Source organism: Haemaphysalis longicornis, unplaced genomic scaffold (genome assembly GCF_048455015.1).
Source record: "Haemaphysalis longicornis isolate Haplotype H1 unplaced genomic scaffold, Haemaphysalis longicornis Haplotype H1 scaffold_12, whole genome shotgun sequence".
Classification (NCBI taxonomy): Eukaryota; Metazoa; Arthropoda; class Arachnida; order Ixodida; family Ixodidae; genus Haemaphysalis; species Haemaphysalis longicornis.
The window spans coordinates 99,007,401-99,029,903 of NW_027526225.1; the positions used below are offsets into that span (position 1 = coordinate 99,007,401).

The 22,503-nt window shown below is 48.8% G+C and overlaps 1 protein-coding gene across 1 annotated transcript in view; it reads right to left on the reverse strand.

Moving 5' to 3' along the window:
• LOC144163067 (uncharacterized) overlaps positions 1 to 18,065 on the reverse strand; it is a 30,834-nt gene extending 12,769 nt beyond the window's left edge. Inside the window, exons 1-8 of the mRNA XM_077693864.1 lie at positions 17,630 to 18,065; positions 14,894 to 15,008; positions 11,706 to 11,940; positions 7,943 to 8,083; positions 6,354 to 6,587; positions 5,693 to 5,860; positions 4,188 to 4,343; positions 701 to 856 (exon numbers count right to left, since the gene is read on the reverse strand). Coding sequence (XP_077549990.1) covers positions 701 to 856; positions 4,188 to 4,343; positions 5,693 to 5,860; positions 6,354 to 6,587; positions 7,943 to 8,083; positions 11,706 to 11,940; positions 14,894 to 15,008; positions 17,630 to 17,840 — 1,416 coding nt within the window. The 5' untranslated portion in view covers positions 17,841 to 18,065. The remainder of the gene's footprint in view (positions 1 to 700; positions 857 to 4,187; positions 4,344 to 5,692; positions 5,861 to 6,353; positions 6,588 to 7,942; positions 8,084 to 11,705; positions 11,941 to 14,893; positions 15,009 to 17,629) is intronic.
• Positions 18,066 to 22,503: the final 4,438 nt, after the last annotated feature.

Below are 22,503 nucleotides of genomic sequence, written 5' to 3' on the forward strand. Positions count from 1 at the left end.
CACAGGAGCATCTTCAGTTTCTGTGCCAATTATCATAAAAATCCCCCCCCCCCCCCCCCCTTCCTTTGAAGTGGCTTCTGTTTAACAAGATTGTACTGTACTTCCTTCCAGTATTTATTTTGGAACAATGCCCACTAACACCCACCTCCCCAAAAACATGGTTAATTCACAAACTACGCTAATTCCCCTCCACCTTTGCACCAAAACTGTGCATTCCTCTGATCCGCTATAAAAAGCTCCAGACGCAAATTTTCGCTGCATTATACGAAATTGCCTGCAATCACTTCCCATCCACAAAAACCTTAGCTTCCTCACTGCCTGCCGCTGTTTAGGGCAGCTCGCCCGTTCCCTCCCTAACCTGCACCACCATCTACCAGGCAAAGCCATCCACAAAGCCACACAACAGGGCCATTCCATTCTGCACAGTATCCTAAACAAAGTGGCCTCATTTGGAACAGCCTTTTCACAACTAGAGGCAATGGCAAGGCCTTGCTAGTTCCCATTAACTCACTAAACCACTCCACGCTTTTAGCCAAAGAATACAAGGGGCCCCCCTGGGGTCTTGCACGCTCGAGCCAATACTCTGCGAGTCCCGAACGTATTTCAGTGGCCTGTGCAGCAGCCCCTCCAACCCGCCCACAGACAAGACGGCACGAGGACTTAAAAAATGCGCGCCGTTGTATCTATAAGAGCAGAGCACCTTGGCCCAGCGTCCCGAGCCGTACTTCTCGACCAGCTCCAGCAGGATGACGTCCTCGTCGGCCGTGTAGGAGCCGGACACAATCTTCTGAGCGTAGTGGTCCTTGTAGTGCTCCCGGCACTGGTGGGCCGACCGGCCGGGCAGCAGCGTAGCCACCTGGAATGGAGGCACACAACGCAGGCCGGTCAGGGCGAAGCAGTCCCAAGACCGCCAGTGTGGCCGCACCGTTGGCCCCGCTACAACTTCCTACTTCCCTCCTCTGTGTTGAATAATTTGGGCCAGGGCGGGGAGCAAAAATTTCACAGACAGGAATTGCACTAAAACATCTTTCAGAGAGGTGCCGAGAGGAAGGGCACCTGAGGTTAACACGTGGATGCAAACAGAACACACGAACAAAAGGGTGCCTATTTTTTAAAATTTTCTGAGCGTATCTAAATTAAAGGAGAGAAGAGAGCATGGGATGCATCAAATGGCTGAATCTATCCTTTTCTTTCTTTCTTGCAACCCTAAAAGCAATGCCCCAGCTGCGCTGCGCTGGTCAATCAGCGGACCCGGCAAGAAAACGCACTGTAAACGGCATTGTGCTTTGGGCAATCACGTTATAAGCGGTACGCTTATGCATGGGAGGAATACCGTGGTCAGGTAAACCTGCATTATATCCTGTCCCACATTATCAGCGGTTACGTTATAATTTGGTCTACACTGTATAACCCAACGCCCAACCCAAAACGACCGGCTCGGCCGCGCGCACCGGTGGAATGCTCCCTTGGATCGCAGCTCTCAGCTGGAGCAGGAGTAAGTGGGCACCTTTGAACCCACCCAGCCACCTTTCCTTCCCTGCGTGCCCCTCCTCTGCAACCATCCTGGCCTGGCCAGTGTTGGTTAGTAATACCTCCCAGGTAATCCCAGCCCGCTTTATTGGGAGTCCAATAAACCCCGGCGTGATTTCGGTGTCTTGTGCACCTGTCCTCTACCACAGCACCAGTCGGTTGCCACATGGTGCAGGTCAGCAGTCAGCATTGCAGCTTAAGCATAAGAGCCGAACTAGGCTGCCCTCTCCACAACTGTGCATTTCCTTTTCATCCGTTTTCCAGTAGGAGGTGCACATTGCCCTCCAGTTGCTCCTTGGTACAAACTCCATGTGCAGTCCACCCCAGCTATTCCTACTATCTACTCCAACGTTCCCCGTTTGCCACCGATGTCTCCCATCACAGTCGACCACCGAGCGATAACCTCCTCACTCACTGTCAATTCCACATCCCCGCATACAGGGACACTGGTTCACCATGAGAAATCTGTACACATGCCTTGACGTCTGGCAGAGGGTTACAGACCCACCGAGAAGCACATACACTTAGGGATGTATTAGAAAACGCTTTACAAGTGGGCATTCATGCCAAGAGAGGCACACACACACGTTACAAGGAACAAGCGGGATTCGAAATGTGGCCTGCTGTGCACCTAGAGCATGAATCTGCATTAGATCAACTCATAATTATTTTCGCCCCTTCTTTAACCGTTATGCCTTGGCTGCACCCCAAACCTGGGAAAGCGCCATTGTATCTCTGTGTTCCCAAAGGTCTCCCCTGTTAGGGTGCTGACCGGGTCAATACTGTTCAACAACGCACCCACATTACTGAAACAATAGTACTCACACGAGGCTCTACAAGAGTGCCTTGTTGACTCCACCCCCCCCCCCCCCCCCCCCCCCAAAAAGTGAGGGGAGGGAGAGGGTTGCACTTTTTTTTGTACATAAGTAACAAAAAGCTGTCGCCATAGCCAAGGCTGTTATAGGGTAATAAACACGCATTAATTTCTTCGGCAGGCTAATAATACATGTCACACATCTCAGCTAAGCGACTAAACTCAAGCCTCGTTATAACATAACAAGAAATAATGGATATAACGAAGCAAATGAAATTCCCGTTAAAATCTCCACAGACAACCATGCATTTAAACCTTGTTGTTACGAAGTAAAATTGACCTGTCAATGGATGTAACGAACAGTATCAGTCTCCCCTCCCAACAAAAACCCCACTGCGGTGCTTGAAGTGCTCTGTGGAGTTCCACACTCATTCAGCGCCGCTGTTTTAAAACTCCCGCGTCAACACGCGTGGCAGGGCGAGCCATCCTCCTCCCTCAGTCAGCGGGGCGGAACAAGGAGGATGGCTCTTTCAACACCGATGCCGACGGGCTATTGTGGCAGATGTACAGCAATGAGCAATGTTGCCTCCAATCTCGTAAAACCCTTTGTGACGCAAGGCTGATGATACGTATCTCCCAGGGACTTGAAATGTTCGACGGCTGTTCACCTGAAGTCGTTCCAGTGATCGGCGGAAACCTTAACAGTCGGTGCAAATTGCAGCGCGTTCCAAGCCAACTGATCAGCGGTCTCATTGCCCTTGACGCCAACATGGGATGGAATTCATTGAAACCAGACCACACCATGGCTATTCAAGGTGGGCCTCGTGCGATCGCCTCTGTGTTCGTCATGTGCTGTGATAGGGGACGTACACCACTGTGTAATGTGTTGCCCAGAGCACGATGTTGAGTGGGCTGCAATGCTCTCAGCAATTCTAAAGTTGGCAGCCTCACACAACACCTGGACCACATTGTCTTCCCAAGGGGCCATTGGATACTGCGCAGCGACATGTCGAGCCTTCTATTAAGCTTTCTTCAGGAGACGGAACTGGCAAACTCATGGTGAAAGGATCCTGACATAGACCTATTAAGAGGAGCTTGGGGGGTGGAGCAATTGCCGGCATATCCAGCCAGGCTAATCCCACCTGATCCCACACAACAACCACCACCACCACCAACACCACCGCAGATGTCAACGAACAAACTGACGCAAGCGATGACGAAGATGCCGTGGTCTCCCGTGGACGCACGTTCAACGTGCGTCCACGGGAGACCACGTCATCAACTGGCATCAACGGCATCAAAGGAAAATGGCATCAACGCGGTGGCACGTGCACTGAAAAGGAAGTCTTTCGCTTGCGATGTCCGAAACAAAGGAGCATCGCGGACTTTTTTCCAGCAATGTCTAGTAAACAATAAACTAGGCACTGTCCACATTGAGCAAGCAAGATATTTGTCTTCTATTTAATTTCCCTCGCGTGCGCGATTGTGTAGCAGTACAGTGAGCTGTGAGGCGATTTTCTATTTTGCATGCTATAGGTGTGCATCCAACTGAGCACACATTGACGTAAACTGTTATGACTGATATGACGAAATAATGGATATAACGAAATAATTACTGCTCCCTTTCAACTTCGTTATAACGAGGTTTGAGTGCATTTCGCTTCACACAATGAAACTCGCGGCACAGTAGAACCCTCGGATGATGTCTTATACATGTTACAAAAGCATCTCCCACCCTTTCATTTCACTACTGAGCCCCAAAGGGTCCCTTCTTTCAGCTAGAGTGAGGCCACGTCCCGCCCGTTGTAGGGGCCACCATCTGAGCAGACGGGAGGAGACGTGCCTGAGGCCAGCCCTGGGAGCCGTACAGCTTGATGGCAACGAGGAGCATGATGTCCTCCTCGGCCGTCCATCGGCCGTGCTGCAGCTCGGGGTGCAGGGACCGGTTGTAGCGGCTCACCACCTGCTTCTTGGAACGGCAGCCCATGAAGTGCGTCACCTGCAACACAGAGTGAACGTGAAACACTGACCCACTGGGAAACTCCCACGCAGCACTGGCCCTTTCCCAAAACAAGTGCACTTGGCAGAGGCTCCTCAGCTACCCTTGCACGTTCAGACATCCCACATCACTCGCATTTACTTTTCGCACCAGCCCCAACACCAGCTTCCCAATAGGAGGAAACACTGTCACGAACACAAAGGGGTGGGAGAAGGCAACACTGCTTCATAAAGTTTTGCACGTGAAAAGAAAGAAACTATCCCTTCAGCAGAAATACTGCTTGTATCTGCAGCGTTTGAGAGTCTGCATCCTCTCATAAGGCACATTCCCACTGGCAACTCGAGCACGTGTGCGCCGCGCGATGAAGCGGTGTTCGCACTTGCGACGAGCGGTGACGCGACTGCGTTTAGCGGAGCTGTTACCCAACCTGTGCAACTTCCTTGGTGCTTCAACCGTTTGCAGTGAAAGAAAATCATGTTACACGAGCGCGACAAAAACAGGTATAAATCAGCGTAAAACACATACTACTAACCTTGAACAATGCCGAAAGCATTGGAGGTAGTGGGAGGAGCAGAAAATAACGAACTCAAGCAGATTCTTTTCAACACATTATTGCACAAAAAAATTTTGCCTTCATGCCACAACACTTGTATCCAGGCCCAGAAAGTTCGCTTCTTTTTCACAGACGCAGAAGTTCTGGCCCCTTCGAACTCCACGGTGTTTACTTCTCGCCAATAGATACGAAAAGTCAGCCTACCGTCCCGCTATCCACCTAGCTATATACGAAGATTACTTGCTTTTGCAATTCAAACACACATTTCTCCACACTGACGAATCCACGCTGTTCGTTGATTCGTACATGTGTACGCTGAAGCCACTGACCAAAGAACCGAAGAGCACAGCACCCCACTGTTTGGAATGCCGTATCTGGTTTTGCAAAGTAGTTGCGCAACAAGAGATGATTTCGGTCGTAGAGCGATCGGCTCCGTCGTCGCAAAGCATCGAAAACAACGGCTGGCTCATTGCTTTGTGACATCGCGCGACGTGGCGAATCACCAGGGGGAATGCGCCTATATGGATAATCCTATTTTAAAAGGATGCATCTGTGCCAATTGAAAGTACACTAACGTTGGGAAAACAATGTAGCTTGTATCCCAGGAGGATTACATTGCCTCAAATGTAAATATACTGCTCCCAGCGGCAGCAGCTTTCTATTAACGGAGAAAATTACAAAAGAGTGAAAACATCGGTACATATACCGTATTTGCACGAATATAAAGCAAATTTTTTTCCAGGAACAGGTCCCCGGTCGAGCATGCAACATGAGCAGTGGCCACGACTGTCCTTGCCTGTGGCCAGGAGATGTTGGCGCCCTCCTTGCAGACGGACACCAGCTGCAGGAGGCGCAGGTCTTCCTCGGCCGAGAAGGCACCCGTGTTCAGGCGCGGCATGAGCGTGCTGGCGTAGTGGAACGCACACTGGAACACGCTCCGGTTCGTCTTCAGCTCCCGCGCAATCTGCACGGCAGAGGAACGTCTGTGCCACCCACCAAAAGCTCTTCCCTCCAGGCACACAAACCAACAGGTCTGGGGGGAAGGGCTTTTGCCAGAGAAAAACAGAAAATGTGTGCGAGAATGGACGCGGGCGATTCCTTGCATTGATGGACACTGCAGAATCGCTGTGGGTCGCCCACAACTTGCCCACTACCGCTAACTTGGCAAGGTACTCAGATGCTTCCCCTGACAGCAAGGGAAAACGCGCGTACTGAGGGAACACCATTGTCACCGACATTTTTACGTTTATAATAGACTTAGCCCCAACAGAATAACTTCACCGTCCCTTCCTGTCCCGTCCCTTCGCCTCCATCAGAAAAGCGGCCGCCGTGGCCGGGAATCGAACCCGCGACCGTTCAGAAGCGTGGTCCAGAGCTCGGCTATTCTTTCTCCCCATGGATAGAGTGGGTGGGTGTTGGAGGAAAGCGTCATGCGGACTGAGCAACGCGAGCAGCACCTCCTCCCAGTCGTGCTCGCTGCGTGCCTCGGCCAGCTTGCGCAGCCGCTCGTCCTCCTCGGGCGTCCACTGCGCCCGGTTGAGGCGCACGTCCAGCAGGTGCCGCCAGTGCATCTCGCACGCAAAGGCGTCTCGGTGGGCCCGCATGTTCACCGCCGCCACGTGCAGCCAGTCCACGGGGCGCACCGACCGCTCCAGGAGCTCTGGCAACTCCAGCCGCTGAATCTCCGACAGCTGCACACACCGGTCGGCGCTCGCTTTCAAGCCGTTCTCCCCTCCCCCCGGTTCCCAGCATGCCACGGCCATCCAGAAGCCAGCTGTCAACTGGTAGGAGTGCGTTGCAGTGCACCCAGCCCGCTGGCTCAGGGACAAGCCAGTCACAACTACGAGGACCCTGTTTCCCAAGCGCGACTGCCACCTGTGCTCAGCTCAAATATCATCATCAGCCTACCCAAGCCCACAGCCTGACAAAGGCCTCTTCCGTCGACTCCCAACTGCTCCAGTCTTGAGAAGTGCAGGTTGTTTGTCCGATTTTTAGGTTCGCATTTTTTTTAAAGCTGAACTTGAAGTCAAAATTCTATTATTCAATATTCATTTCAACATCCAAACTTTCTGCCACTACTACAGCACTTCCAGCTATTCGATGCGAGCTGACATTTCACTATTTGCCGTCACTGAAAAACTGCTGCCAGGTGCACTGCTACGTAGCTTCTCTGCAAAGACAGTGCTGCCCACGATACCACTTTCGAGTTCATCGCAACAAAGAGATGGCTAAAGAACCCCATTGCATTCCCCCATTCCCTTGTCCATGTAAACACACCGGTAGGGTCAAGAGTGGTGGAACCATAAAGTGCACTGCAAGTAGCACGAGGAAAACCTAAAGAGGGGACACGGCTCTAAAAACAATTTCTTTTGATTTGTAAGTGAACTTTGAGAAACTTTCCAGCCTTGCTGCTTTTTTCCACTGATTTCAAATATGCCATTAAGTAAGCCAATTAGTTACCAAGATAATTAGAGATAATTAGTCACTTTTGCAGGAACACTAGACAAAACAGTGTTGGCCATAAAACTGTAATCTTTATATTTTCCAATTATATGAACCCCGGTGAGTGCAATAAGAGAAGCATTTTTTTGATGCACCACTTGGAACTTAAGTGATTTTACGGCTCATTCAACTTAGGTGTTTTAACTGGCCATTCGAAATGGTTCCTCTCTCCTGATGCCACCAAAGTTTAATGAGTTGTAAAATTAGTTCTAAGCGGTGCATCAAAAAACCGCTTCCCTCATTGCACTCACCACGGTTCATAGTATTGGAAAATATAAAGATTACAGTTTTATGGCCAACACTGTTTTGTCTAGTGTTCCCCGAAAAGTGACTAATTATATCTAATTATCTTGATAACTAATCGACTTACTCAAAAAATAATTCCATATTCGAAATCAGTGGGAAAAAAGCAGCAAGACTGACAAATTCCGCAGAGTTTACTTTACAATTAAAGGAAGCTGTATTAAGAGCCGTGTCCCCCCCTTAATGGGAACCAGTTACGTTACCATCCCATGCTGGCAGCAGGGCCAATGAAGACCAATACCTGCTCGTCCAGATCTCGGATCTTCCGCACAATCTCCGGGTCGTCTTCCACCTGTTGTTCCAGGCGCTCTTGTAGGGCCTCTTTGCGGTTCATCAGAGCACGAGTGTTCTCCTTCAGCAAACTGTTGTGCACTGCCTTGACCTGCGCAAACAGAAGCGCAAGGGGACTGTTCAACTGATTCAAGCAGGGTGGTTGCCCTTCCCCCAAGAAAAGACACAAGAGCCAACAAGAAGCGCTGGGAGTAAAACTGTTACGGACCCATGCAGAGATGCTTTGTCAGTCTAAGGCATCATTCACGCAGCCGTTTTTCTCTCCGCCTCCGCGTCTTCCGTCATGGGCGACGGTTTCTTGGGCAATTTCTCCTCAAAAACAGTGCGCTGGGAATGGGAGCCTTAGCTCTGCGTTTCCGTTAAAAAACAGCCAATCAGAAAGCTGGAATGTTTCGCTACATTCAGTACAAAGCGAACATACAGCTGGCAACGTAAAAATCCACACCCCAACTCGCGTGACCAGACTGCATATCCGCTGAGCAAGTGCCATCTTCAGTTTCCTGCCGCTACCATGAAGCCCGTCACGACGCTCATGCCAGCATTTGAAGCGATTGCACCTTCGCTTGCGGTTAGGTGCTTCTGAAAGTATGTGCAGTACCCCGTGCTTCCAGATTAAAGGGGCCATGCAGACAAAACACAAGTTTGGTTCATTCGAAAGATTGCCTCGTTAGAATCATACTGACACCACTTTTCCCGCACACTTCACTCAAATAAGCTATATAATTAGGAAAAAAGGGGAATGGCCATGCGACCCACCAGCTCATTTCCCGCAACTGAACCTATGATGTCGTACTGCCCAGCTGTGCGATTGACTGAGGCCAGCAAAAGCAAACGCAAGTTACGCAGGGCTTATAATCCTGCAGCAAGAGCTATTTTTGCTTAAATGTAATGCATACATTCATTTTATAGAGGTAAGAATGGTGGGGTAAACATGGAAATTACGAGCGCTGTTGTTGGTACTGCGCACCCTAGGCTTGTTATAGCTGCACAGCAGTATGGCTCTTTCGGGTTGTCTGACACAACACAGGCCGATTGGCATAAGCGACATCATCTTACGCGACCTTGTTTGTCGAGTATACGCATGTTTCACAAAACGAGTACTTTCTACCGTAAACAAACGAGCCAGGTGCAAATACAGTCAAAACTAAAACAAAGACGAGCAAAGGTCCGTTGCAGTATATTGGCGCCATCTGGGAGGATTGACAGTAAACAAGGCTTAGTAGTTCTCTGAAAGCCTAGTGCCGCATTCGTGTTCGCTTGAAGACCTGTTTTTGTGACACCATCGCAGACGACCTCAAGAAACACACGAGTTGGCGGGAGAATCAAAATTTTAACTTAGATTGATTAATTTCTCAGTGAATAAAGCATCACTTGTGGCCGGACAAGTGCTGGGGGCACTATAAAAGACCAAACCTTTCGAATAAAGCAAACTTGTACTTTGTCTGCATGGCCCCTTCAAGTATGCTCAACTATAGGCATAACTGATCATTAGGCAAACGACGTACCATGCCGGGGAGCCTCCGACATTTTCCTGTCATTTCCTGTGCGAACACTACTTCTTTCCATCCTCGTCGAGGTTTTTTTGACATGACAGTGCCATGACGCCGACGGTGATGGCTGTGTGAATGATGCCCAAGGGAGGCCCCCACTGTTCCTATGCACTTTCGCACATGCCTGCCCTCACTTCATCACAGCCGAAAACTCGGCGGTGCCTTTGACAGGCCCAGCAGGGCTCCCTCCCCAAACCTGGGCCCGTTTGCCCGAACGCGATAAGTGTGGGAATAAGTTCTCAACTTCGACTTTAGCGCTGTCTAGGTAATAAGTCGTTTGTCCAAAACTGATACAAACGCTCGGTCAAGGTTGCGTTTCCGTTTGGTTTTCTGGCATCCGGATTACTTGCCGTGGCCGACTTCGACTTATTGGCGTCTTATTCGTAAGTGGGAACTTAATCGGGAACTTATGCGTACGGGCAAACGGGCCCTGGTTTCATTTCCTCGCTTTAAAACGCAGGCAATGTCTTGCGCTGCTGCTACTTGGCACAAGCGGTGCTTGGCCACAGCGGGGCACGTTACGCGGGGCAACAATGGTGGAATTCGCAACTCGATACCTTCCCCCTTTACCCGATGAGGAAAGCACAGGCCCAGATGACCCAGATGAACTGCAGCCACCCACCCGCCCCACTAGCACGTGACAGCACCAAGTATCGTATTTTCCCGCGTATAACCCACACCAAAAATGCGACAATTTCAGTGCCAAAGTAGGGGTGCGGATAATGCGCAGGGTTTTTTTCTTTACTGCAAAAACCTTGTTGTACAACCGTGCGTACAACAGTGAGGACTGCGGCTCAAGTGGTAGCTCCAGCGGCAGCGGTGACGCTGAGTGAATTGAGACTTTCGCCTTGCAAACAATGTTTTTTTAGTTGCTAAGTATACACTTTTTCTATCTGCATAGTATGTGATGTGTTGCTTGAGCAGAATCTTTGGTGCAGCCTTTCCTGTATCAAATGTGCAGGCAGTACGCGAGGATTTTTTTTTTCTTTTCCGGCGAGATGAAAGTGGGGGTGCGGATTATATGCGAGGGCGGGTTATATGCATGAAAATACAGAACAACCGCTTCAAAAAATTTGCAAGGCTGGTTTTCTTTTTTTGGAAAGGGGGAGGGGAGGGGGTAATGTTCATTATTGCTTATCTGGCATTGCAATGCAAGGCTGTGGTGCAGGGAATTTTATTTATTTTTATTTTATTTTTTTTATTTACAATATACTGCGGTCTTGAAAAAGACCAAGCAGGAGAGGCACAAAAATTAAGTGGGAAACACACGTAAGCGTGATAGATGAATGATAAAAACAAGCGTACACAAAATACAAGAAGATAAGTACATTATACAGAGATGTATAGATGAGCTTAAACACAGGTTAACACGACCTTCAGAACAACGGAGATGAGTATATCTCCCTATTATACAATCACAATTGCAATAAACAGTAAAGCAAGTCGAGTACAGACTACAGTACAGACAATATGGCACGCTCAAAATGGCAAATGGACTGAGATGTGAAGACCACTTCAGACAGTGAATTCTATTCCGATACTGTACGTGGAAAAAACGAATTCTTGAACATGTTTGTGCGGGCTCGATACGGAAGCAAATTGTGCGTGTGCCGATGTCTCGTGGGGCGCGATTGAAATGGCTGAATGTATACCGATGCATTTACCTTTGTGGAACCAGTATAAAGAGCAAACAACAGTTTCAGCCTATCAATTTTTCGTCTATCTTCCAGGGTTGAAATGTTGTTCGCCAGCATTAGAGAAGTTGGTGAGTCAGTGGTCCTATATTTGTTGAAAATGAACCGTATAGCGCGTCTTTGCACCATTTCAAGCCGGTATTTATCTTTTTTAAGGAAGGGTTCCCATACAACCGAAGCGTATTGCAGTTTAGGAAGTATTATCATTTTGAAGGCCAGTAATTTGACATGCGTTGGTGACGCTTAAATAGACTTAAATTGACTTAAATTGAGTTTGACTTAGGCTTAACTTAAATACACTTAGACTTAGACTACTAGACTTAAGGAGAGCCTGTCTCAGTGCAACGACGAGTACAGCATCAGCACACAACTACATCCTAGCCGGCTTCCGCGTGCACGATGACACCCGTCGGCTACCGGGCAGTGCACCCAGCTTACCAGGTGCGGTGCCTGCCTCACCCGTACGTACCAGCATGCGGTTCTCCTCGGTGGTCCAGACGGGTGCGGGCGCAATGTACGGGTCCATCTCCTTGCTGGCCCTCTTGACGCGCTCGTCCTCGTTCATGGGCGCCCGCATGCCGTTCACGTCCCGGAAGTATGGGTAGTGGAACACCAGCGACTGGTGCCAGTCCTTGCGCAGCCGCGGCTTGTGCGGCCGCGACATGCGCTCGATGAGCTGCTGCGGAAGTTCACCCTGCAGCTGCCTGCAAGAGGGAATTCCAACACAAGGAGGACTGAAAACGTGGTCAAATCAAATGGATTTTGGATGCCGCACAGTGTCGTTTTCGTTGCTACCTTTGTTTCGCTGTGCCTTGGCTTTGTGTCTGTTTTGATATGCGCCTTTCCTAGCTGACCTGCAGTCATTACTGATGCCAGCACCAATGCCTTTTTGTGACATTGCACTGTAAAGTAGGTCTGTATAACATATACAAGGGTTTGACATCCTTGACAAGTTACAGCTGCCGAAAGGTTCACAGAGCTGGACAAACGAGGTTGGCCTACAGGGCTCCTGCACAGGAGTTTTGACGACACGCAGCGCCTCCTCGCGCACGACGCATCTGGGTAGTATAAAAGCAGACGACCCTCGCCGCCCTCCATGTGTTTCCAATTACAAGCCAGAGTAAAAGCTAGTTGTACTTAATTTAACCACGTTGTGGCAAGTTTAAATGACTGCACACTGAACAAAATATACCTCAAAGTAGTTGCAGAGGCTAAACAAAATAATACCTGCTACAACAAGTCAATTTATCGGCTTTCTTTAGAGCAAGCAATCGCGATCATCGCGATGTGGGTCAGTATCGCCAGGTCGGGTTGGTCTAACTTCCCGACGACAATTATCCCCCTTTCTTCATGCAAATGGTCAACAAACGAATGTTCACAAGAAGCGTAAACTCAGAACATTGCTCTCCCATAGCCTGAGGTAACTGCAAGAGGCTGCTTCAGCGAGAGCGTGCCAGTGGACGCAAGCGCAGCCGACTCAGCTGACACTGCTGGCCTGGCACCGCCTTGAAAAACGAGTGAAAATTTTGTTTTATATTTTCACAAACTAAATGATTCTTGTTTAGCATTATACACCGCACGATTTACGATTGGAAGGGTACATGTATACTCGTGAGTAGGTGAGGCAATGGCGTCAAATAAACAAATTAGGTGTAATTAATGGATGCGAAACAAGCATTAAATCACACGGCGCGCAGCCCAAATATTTACACATGATCGCCACTGACTGTGTTCGTCACCTTTTAGTGGAGGGGTCGGCAACCTACAACCTGCAGGCCAAATGTGGCCCTCGGGGCTGTTTTATGTGGCCCCCCAGCACGTTGTCAGAACCCTCAACCCCATCACTAACAATCTGAACGCCGACATGCCAGTTTTGACCTCAAATAGGGTTAGACGGCGAGACAAGAACAGAGAGTTAATTGCTTCCAGCTGAATTGCCCCCCATCTTCACACTGAGCCAGATGATTGTCAATTATTGGCGAATATTATTGACAATTCACTGAATTTTTTCGCTCAGCCCCCTCCCCCTCCCCCCGATTTTCCACCCAGCCCTTTGCCGTGTCGGCTTCATGCAACTCGACCCTACAACTCAAAACGTTGCCGACCTTTATTCTAGTCTATTAGGTGCAAACTAGGAATATATGATGCAAGAGCGTAATTACATAAAGTGAGAGTAAACAAGGAAACAGAGCGGCCATGCAGTTTGAACGACCCCTTTGTTTTACGCCACTACTTTCGGAATCACAAAACAGATTTCACACTTCTGACGCTCGCTGCATTTTGTCACTGAGCCATGCAATAAAGAGGCGAGCTAGCGCTGCACCATATTTGTAACGGTGACGCAAGTGCACAGGTGCACAAAAGCGCGGCACACCACAGGGATTTATACACACACCCCTAATTGTTGAAAATTCCTTTTGTTGAAAAGTCCTTGGCTATTGTTGAAAAGTCCTTGTCCCCAAATGTATTAGTTTAAACAAGAAGCTTTCACGTCTAATCTCCCTTCATACGACCATTGATCGGTGAACCTGCGAGAGGCAGAGCGCCGTCACCGTCCCAGCACTTTCGTCAGTGCTGTAAACGTATTTAGCGCAAAGCTTTAAAAAAAGCTCCAAAGCTGCATAGTGTAAAAGCTGCAAAGCTTTTCTCCCTAATGCCAAGTTGATCACCGGAAGAGATCGGATGCTTCGGGGATGGGCTGCAGACCATGTCGCAAAACAACCGGGAGTATCGAGCTCATTTTGTTTCTGTCTACACGGTATCCTATGGGACCCCCGCAGCACAGAGGTAATACTACTGACTCTAGAGGAAAAGCTGCCTGGCCAGCCCGTGTATTGAACCGTGTTAAACCCGAGCACAGCCACGAGGCCGCCCTGACAGCGTTGCCCACTGTCTTTTTTTGCCTACTAAACCTGGCGGCAGTAATGGGTATTCACCTGGCCACTTTGTACTACCCGGAAGTCAGTTGTGCAGTGCCCCCTGGGCAGCGCAAGAGCCCAGCAAGGAGACTCCACTCGGTCATGCAGTCTTGGGATGAGCGGTGACCGTAAGTAACGCGCTCTGGATCTACAGGCAGTAAGACGACGCGGCTAAAGGCGCTCTCCCTTTTTCCCAGTCCCCCGAGTGAGAAAGACTGATCAGGGGTCAAAATAGCTCCCGTCACATCTGCATAGGTAACGTTGGCCGTGAGGGACTGAGAGGCGCACTTGCCGAAGTGGCGGCCACTTACGACCGGCAGGCCCTGCCAGCACGTCAACGCTTGCAAATGAGGGGAACTGGGTACATGCACATAACACAGTAGGTCAAGGTAACTTTTTCTGCTTGTATAACTCGAATTGATGCATGTGTCTCGTTCTAATGCCACACTTCAAATGCAAAAATTAAACTGAGCCACTTTACTGCTGCCAAAGTAATGTGAAGTGAAACTTCAAATATCTCATGAGCGAGTTCATTTCCAGTAATATCCTACAGCGCACTATTCGGGTCTTGCTGGCCGCACTGACTAGGGCATTGAGACATACACTGCGCCCACCACGATACACCTCCAACGGTCGCGTTACCTTCCACACTCCCCAACTTATTGTGATACGCCGTCCATTAATCCGGCCACATTTAGACCACCAAGAACGACCACAAAAGAAAATTCCGCTTCGTTACCTGTTGTCCTCAAGAGCTGCATACAGGTCGTCAATGATGTTCCGTAGAAAGGATTGGTAAGTCTCGTTCATCGCCAACGCGTCGTCGAGCTCGCTCCTACTTCCGACAACTGAGGCTGGGGAAAGGGAAGCAACAGAGGGCGAACAGTGAGAAGCACGCCAACCAGAACTGATCGCTGCTGCACACAACGTGCCGACTGCTCACTGGGGCACTGAAAGCACGATGAAACAGACGATCACTCACTCACACATGTGAATGCATGCACGCACGACAATAGAACAGAGAGTTGGAAAACGAAGCTAAGTAGATAGCACAAGTAGAAACACCCCGAAAATTTAAAACAACATGAAGCCAGAGGCTAAAACATCCATGACCTGCACCCAACGTGCCGGCGAGGTAATGATGCTCTCACGGTGATAGCAACTCTTCAGTGCGTATGTCGCCCATGCACTAGACACAAATTATTCTGTGTGAAAGACAGTCTCGTAACAAAATACAAAAACAGAAATCAGTACTGTAGGCGAGAGCTATAACAGTTGTGTTCCATGATGCGCAAGCTAATGTGCCACCTGCTATATCCAATACATACCTTTTGCAGTTATTTTCCTTTGCTATCACCATTTATTGGAAGATTAATACCAGTCACACACACAAACCTGACATCATTTTCAACTAATAATATTCGTAGGAAACGATATGCGCCCGCTGTCACATGGGAGTAGTCTAACGACATTCGTTACGAATTACATTCAGGACGGGTACAATGAATTGAAAATTGGGGAGGGGGGGTTTGCACGCCAAAGCTCCACTTGGCCCATGTGGCGCACCCTAGTGGAGGGCTCTGGATTAATTTCAACTACTTGGGGATCCTTAACGCGTGCCAAAATCTCGACACATAGGCGCTTCTGCTTTTCGCCAGGTATGGGTGCCGTGTTCACAATGAGCGAACAAGGCACCCGTACAGGAGCCGAAACTGGCTTTATAGACAGCGACCTGCCCATCGCAGCCGGTGAAAATGGGAGCCAGCGGGCCAAAAAATTGCCTCGTAGGGACAGTGCGCTCCGTCAGGTGGGGCTATGTTTAATACTCAAACTCGCCACTTCGCTTCACTCACAATAGGGCTTGCAACTGCTTGCCGGAAAAGTGGTGGTCATACCAATCAATGCCGATCGTATCAATCACTACCTATAATACCGGCCAGCAACAAGAATTCACGATTGAATCTAGAACCGTTTCCCAGCTATGCAAACATCAACATACACAAGTGAACCACACTGCTACCATATGCGCCTGCTCGACAAGCATTCTTTATTTTCGAGCATTTTCGTTCATTCAAATATGCGTAAACTTCGTCGAATTTCGCTTTAGGTCAAGGAGCTTTATTTTGATGTGAAGCTCGTCTATGCACGTGCAAAAGTTCGTAGGGAAGGCTTGACTTTGTATAAACGCCCTAACAGGGCCATTCTGTGCGTGGAAATGCCATGTTTTTCCAGTGAAGGGAGCACTAATCAACAGCAACTGTTTTAGCGGCTATGGCATCTTTACCATAATTGGAGCGCCACGCTTGTAGGAGTTTCGTCGGGGCGGCTTACAAGCCCAACAAATGACAAAGTTGGGTATGGCAGACACCCCAGGTCAATGCTTGGGGTGAGGACCAGTTAGTCGTGGAATATCTTTTCGAGCCACTGCCCCCGTACTGAAGCGATCGTAGCTTGGTGAAAACAAATTGCCTTTACCGTGCGCCTGCTGGGCTTGCTGAGCTGTATGCGACAAATACCATCGTGTATGATATGTTCACTGAAAGTACGATACAACAATATTACAGAATCTTGTTGTTAAACTCGTGCCATGTGTCGTAAGCCAATGGGAATAGACCGCGCACTGAGCGTTTCTTCCTGTTTTTCCTTTTAATGCACCACATGAAACAGTGCGCGCGAAGGGATTTGTTCTGTTCATTTTTTCTGTTCCATGCTTTGAGCGAAACGTACTAAATATTTTTTGTTTTATTCTTTCGGATGTACGCGTGCTATTAAACGCCTAGAATGCCATGGAATGCGTTAGCAAAGGCTTAGCAGCTGTGGACAGTTTTTTTGCGGTCGATATCCGGGTTATAACGGTGGTTTGGTCAAGTTGGTGCATACGAACTGAAATTCGAAACAGCGTGATCAAGAAACGACGACACACGGCGCCGACTATAGCAACAGGTTGGCTTATTCCGCGACTTGCGAAATATACCCAAGTAAGGAAGGCGAGAAGGAATCATGATAAAAAATGAAAAGTACACCAAACAATACGCACACAGCGCAAGCACTATACACGTGTACTCATCCGGTTGGGTGCGCGTCTGGCGGACGCCGGCCGGGTGCGTGCCTTCGCCAGCATAGCCAAGTGACAATTTTGATTTTAAAAAACTCCTATTTCCGCACACCGCCGATCCCACAGAAGGTGTGCACTTCCCCTAGTCTGAATCGGCAAGTATTGAGCGCAAGGAATCGAAAGAAAGACTGAACGCCGGAACGCCGACGGAACGCCGACGACGGAACGCCGAGCAAGCGCGCATACAGCGGAGAAATGAGGATTAAACGCAGTGGCAGACCGTGCAGTGGCGTCTGAAAGAACTTGGAAAAAATTAATCAAACAAGCAATAACAAATTCAGCACGCGGAATCGGCGCGCGCGGGCAGGTCGCTTGACGGCACGTTTACTGCTGCCGTACCTACACAGGAAAAAACCGCACCTGAGAAGGATTCATCTTCAGAGTCTAAGCCCGGGTCATCAAAGCCGTCGAGCGTCGCCCCCGAGTATAGCGAGCAGACATCGCTGTTTTCGTCGCTGTCCTGTCCACTCGTGTAGCCGTCAGACTCGAGCAGTGGACGCAGGGCCGCGTACGCCGGGCTCTCCAACTCTTCGCCGGCCTCGTTTTCCCAGTCCATGGTGGGGTTATCCATAAACGTTACCTTTAATTATGCTGTAATAGAGCAGAAAACGACCCTAACTCATGCGCTACACCGTACAATTACTAATTATCCAGTACGACGCTGTCGGAGCTTTCAAATCAACGCCGCGACTTCGTCATGACTTCGTTTGCAGCGCGTGTAAACAAACCACAATGGCGGTTCGCACAGTTTCGCATTTCGCGTCTTTGACGCTTGCGTTAAAACTAAACCAAAACCACCTGGCCCAGCATACACTGCTAATTTCAATACCTAAAACATATATTTTTTTGCAATTAAATTATTAGAAATATACGATTTAAAATGTTTTTTTACAACAATGTTAGCATGTTAGCGGGCCGGCCGAGTAGCAGATGCAGTAGTTTCGGCTTCTCGATTTCCTGTGCTAGAACTACGGCCCCTAGAATATTCTAGGAATCTAGGGATTGTACTGGAACTAGATACACCATGGAGGAAAGAGATACACCAAAATTCCATGCAAAATTCCCGCTCTTTTGTAGCAACAGTACTTGTTTCGTTTTGCGGTCGGTGTGCATCACGTGCATCAAAAAAACGTGCTCTCTAAGCCTTGCCAGCGGCATTGAATCAGGACCTGCGACTTCGGTTTAGTGTATCTAAATTCCATGGAACGATTTCAGGGACGCTTTCAAGTTCTTTGACGCCTGATTAATAATAATAATATAATAATCGTTATTTGCAGAGAACTTGGCCCTGGGTGGCACGTAAGGCTAGACAGAAAGGCTGAGGCCCGTACGCCAAATCATTTCCCTGTGCATTGCACACCAAGGAAGTTCGCTATTCTGTAATGTGCAATGCCATGCAGTGTAACGGTGTAACCTGTTGGAGGAAACTTTTATTTGTTCAGTTTGTTTCGAAGAGCTAGCCCTCCACCCTAGACATCGGCCACATTGTGTCCTAGCATGCAGCGTCTTCGGCTAACAGGATGGCCAAGAGATGATCCGCCACCGGGTCTGAGCTGAACAGCACCACACTACTGCCTCTTCTGCCGTATCTACCCACCGGCGGACGCACATTTGGCATTTACTAGAACCAAACAGCTTCCCCACCTAGCTCGTCTGATACACATATGCACCCTAGTCTCTACCCAGCCGCGGCCTGCCGCCGGTGCGGATATCACACCACCCTTTTTCACATCATTGAGCATGCCCACAAAATACGTTCCCACTAATCACCTCTGAGGAGCACCGGGAGGCTGCTTTTTGCAGCTCCCATCCAGACCTTCAGGTCCGGTTAATCGATAGGGAGCTATTCACATGGAAGTCGCTGGTGAGTGGAGGGTGCCACCCGGGGTTACAAGTGCGACCTGAATGACGTGGACCAAATAAAGTTTTATCCTTCCCTCTCAATTCCCATAATATATGCACAAGATCGGCCCGCTTCTTCTATCTTTGACATGTCTGAAAACTCTCCACGATAACAATGAGTCAATGACTACATGCAAGATAGGGGTACAAGTTTGTTTGGAGGAGCCGTCAAACCACAGGTTGCCTTTTGCTAGAGCTCTTCGCGGATAGTCTGCGGGTAGTCCGAGGATTTTCCACACCATAGGCATATATGGGAAAAACAGTTGGTAAAGTCTCGAGCCGCATTGTGCGCACACTCGTTTTTCACCAGCCCTGAGTGGGCTTGTGCCTGTATCAGCTTCCCGTTCCGCTCATCAAGGGAGCAGGATTTTAGGATTTCGGACCCCTTGGGTGAAATTCGCTCTCTCCCATAATTTAGAATAGCCAACTTAACTATGAATTTGATTTTTGGAGAAGCTGTCATTGTCAGGATGGCAATCGAACTGAGGGCTTCCTGAAGGCGAGTAGAGATTTCACTCCCATCACTCGGCTCGGACAGTAATCGGCTAAAAGTGGGCCTTTTCTCGGGTACCGGGGCCGTGCAGATAAAACACAAGTTTATTTTATTCGAAAGATCTTGCATTTAACGCCCCCAGCGATTGTCCGGCAGCAAACAATGCGCCGTATTCACTGAGAAATTAATCAACTTAATTAGGTTAAAACAGAGTCCTTTAATGCCTTTCTGGTCATGAAACTTCGCCGTCAAGCTATGGGAGAGCTTTGTACGCTGCCCAGGGAGGCCGTGCCGCGGTGCTGGTGTTGATCAAAGGGCAGCCGGGAGCATGGTCAGAGCGCGTTTGGCAGGGAACGGACCACGGAGTAAGATAAAGCAGACGCTCGCCGCCTTATCAGCAGTGCGCTTTCACTTTACGTGTCGTGGGCCGCTCAAATGGACTAAACATTGTGTGAGTGCAAAAAAATTTGGTGCGAATGGGCATGCTGATACTGCGTTCCTGCCTGCCGGTCTGGCTACAAAGCAGCGGCGGCCGCCCGATGCCCTCCGATCTGCGGTGGCGCCTCTCGCGGTAGTCTTTGTCCCCGTATGAAACTTGGCCGGGAGTTTCATGACCAGAGAAGCATTGAAGGACTCTGGTTAAAATTATGCTTTTCCCGCCAAATCGTGTGTTTTTGGGACGTCAGCAATGAAGTCATAAGTACGCGTATTCAAATGAACTTCCCCTGCGTCATTTGGCTCTGCAGCCTTGCTTGCAGTCAGTCTTCCCAGATGGCGCTACCATGCTCATACACGGACTGTTGTCCACCGTTGCTTTGTTTTTGACTGTATTTGCACCTGGCTTGCTTTTGCTGCTGTAGAAAGTAATCGTTTCGTGAAAAATAGGGTATACTTAACAAACAGGTTCACGTAAGGCATCGCTTACGCCAGTCGGCCAGTGTCGTGTTATACCCCTGTCACACTGGCACTTTCAATCGCAATTGAGTCAATCCGGATCAGGCTACATGGCAGTTTCAGTAACGATCGAGACCGATCTCGCTCGAACTCAATCCTGGTTTTTCAAGCGGGATCGGACGAAAGCGGTGATACCCTGGCCCCTCTGACTAATGGCACAGAAGCTGACAGCTTCAACTATTGCCAGAAATTGTATGGAATAACTTGGAATAATATGGACCCACATAAGCAAGTGGTAACATTTATATAGTTGCGTATACCTACGACCAGGCAAGGTTACCAGACGCCGGCCACGAAATTAAGGCTTACGCGAAATACATTTTTGGTGCTATCTGGCATACGTAAAAGCAACCGGCGCAATTTCTTGATCGGGATTGAAACATGCCGTGTAGCAGCAGCGGTGCGTCGAGCGCACTTGAAAAGTCAATCACGCTTCGCTTCAATAAGGATTGAAAGTGCCCATGGGGCAGGGGTATTAGACAACTCCAAAGCGGTGGAGTAATGTGCCGCTAAAACAGCGTAGTGCTCCCATGGTACCAACGGCAGTGCAAACGGTACTTCTGTGCTTGCGCGCATTTTAGTAACTTTAATTGTTTACCCCACCATTCTCACTGCTGTAAAATGAATGTGCATTACAATTAAGCGTAAATAGCGAAATAGCTCATTCGGCAAGCTTATAAGCTGTGCCTAATTTGCATTTGCTTTTGCCGACCTTAGCCAATCGCACAGCTGGACACGTGACATCAGGGTTCTGTTGCGGGAAATGAGCTAGTGGTTCGCATGGCCATTTCCTTTTTTCCTAATTAAATAGCTTGAGTGAAGCGTTCGTTAAACGTGGTGTCAGTATGATTCCAAAGAGGCAATCTTTCAAATGAACCAAACTCGTGTTATGTCTGCATAGCCCCTTTAAGAATGGCAACTGCTGTGCCTCGTCACTGCAGCTGTATGTTACTCTGCGCCGCGCAAGTAGTGCATTACTGGGTATATTTTGCACACGGCACACGCCATTTTTTGGACTTGCATGCTTATAAACTACTGCCGCGATGACAAACTATGTGAAACAAAGGCGAACGACATCAGTCATTGATAGCAGTCTCCTTTCAAAACACACGCTCCCGTTAACATCCGGATCCGTCACTCAGGCAGAGTGATACCATACATGAGCTATTGCCATTCTTAACTTGTTCCACAGTATAGTGAATGAGTTGTGGCCTTTGGCATTAAAAAAACGCCGACATTGGTACATGCCGTTCGACTTGTTGCTACAGAATATAACTTAAGGCTGAATATAGGCACAACAAATCCATTCAGTGGATTGGCCAGTGAATATGATAGGCATCTTCAAAAGGAGGTTCTGTTCCCTTATGCATACATGCCAGGCTCTTTCTGCAGAACATGGCGCCATCTAGTTGTACTCTTTCAACACAAGCCTGCCAATCACCCCGATTTCAAAGATCAATAAGTGAAATTTGTGGGTCCTAGGCCGGTTTGGGTAAGGGGTGCAGCTTATGATTACATTTAATTAACATTCTGCATCGCGCCAGACATGCCGGGCTTGAACGTACATGGGATTTGAATGTCATCATCAAAAGCTCACAGCTGCTTCACAATTTTCCATGTAACTGCCACGCCAACATACCCACCAATAACTCTCGCATACCGTAAAGTTTCAAGGGAACGCCCACCCCCCTTTAAAGGAGAAATATTCAATCTACTAAAAGACCCCATAAGACCCCAAAGATCACTTACCCCTAAAATTGATGGGCCTCCGAGCCGATGAGTGAAGAAAATAAACGGGAATCATCTATTTATGTGTTGATGCAATCACTTATTTGTCCTTTCCGCACCTGAACCGAAAGTTCAGCCATCTGGTATTTTAAATGCG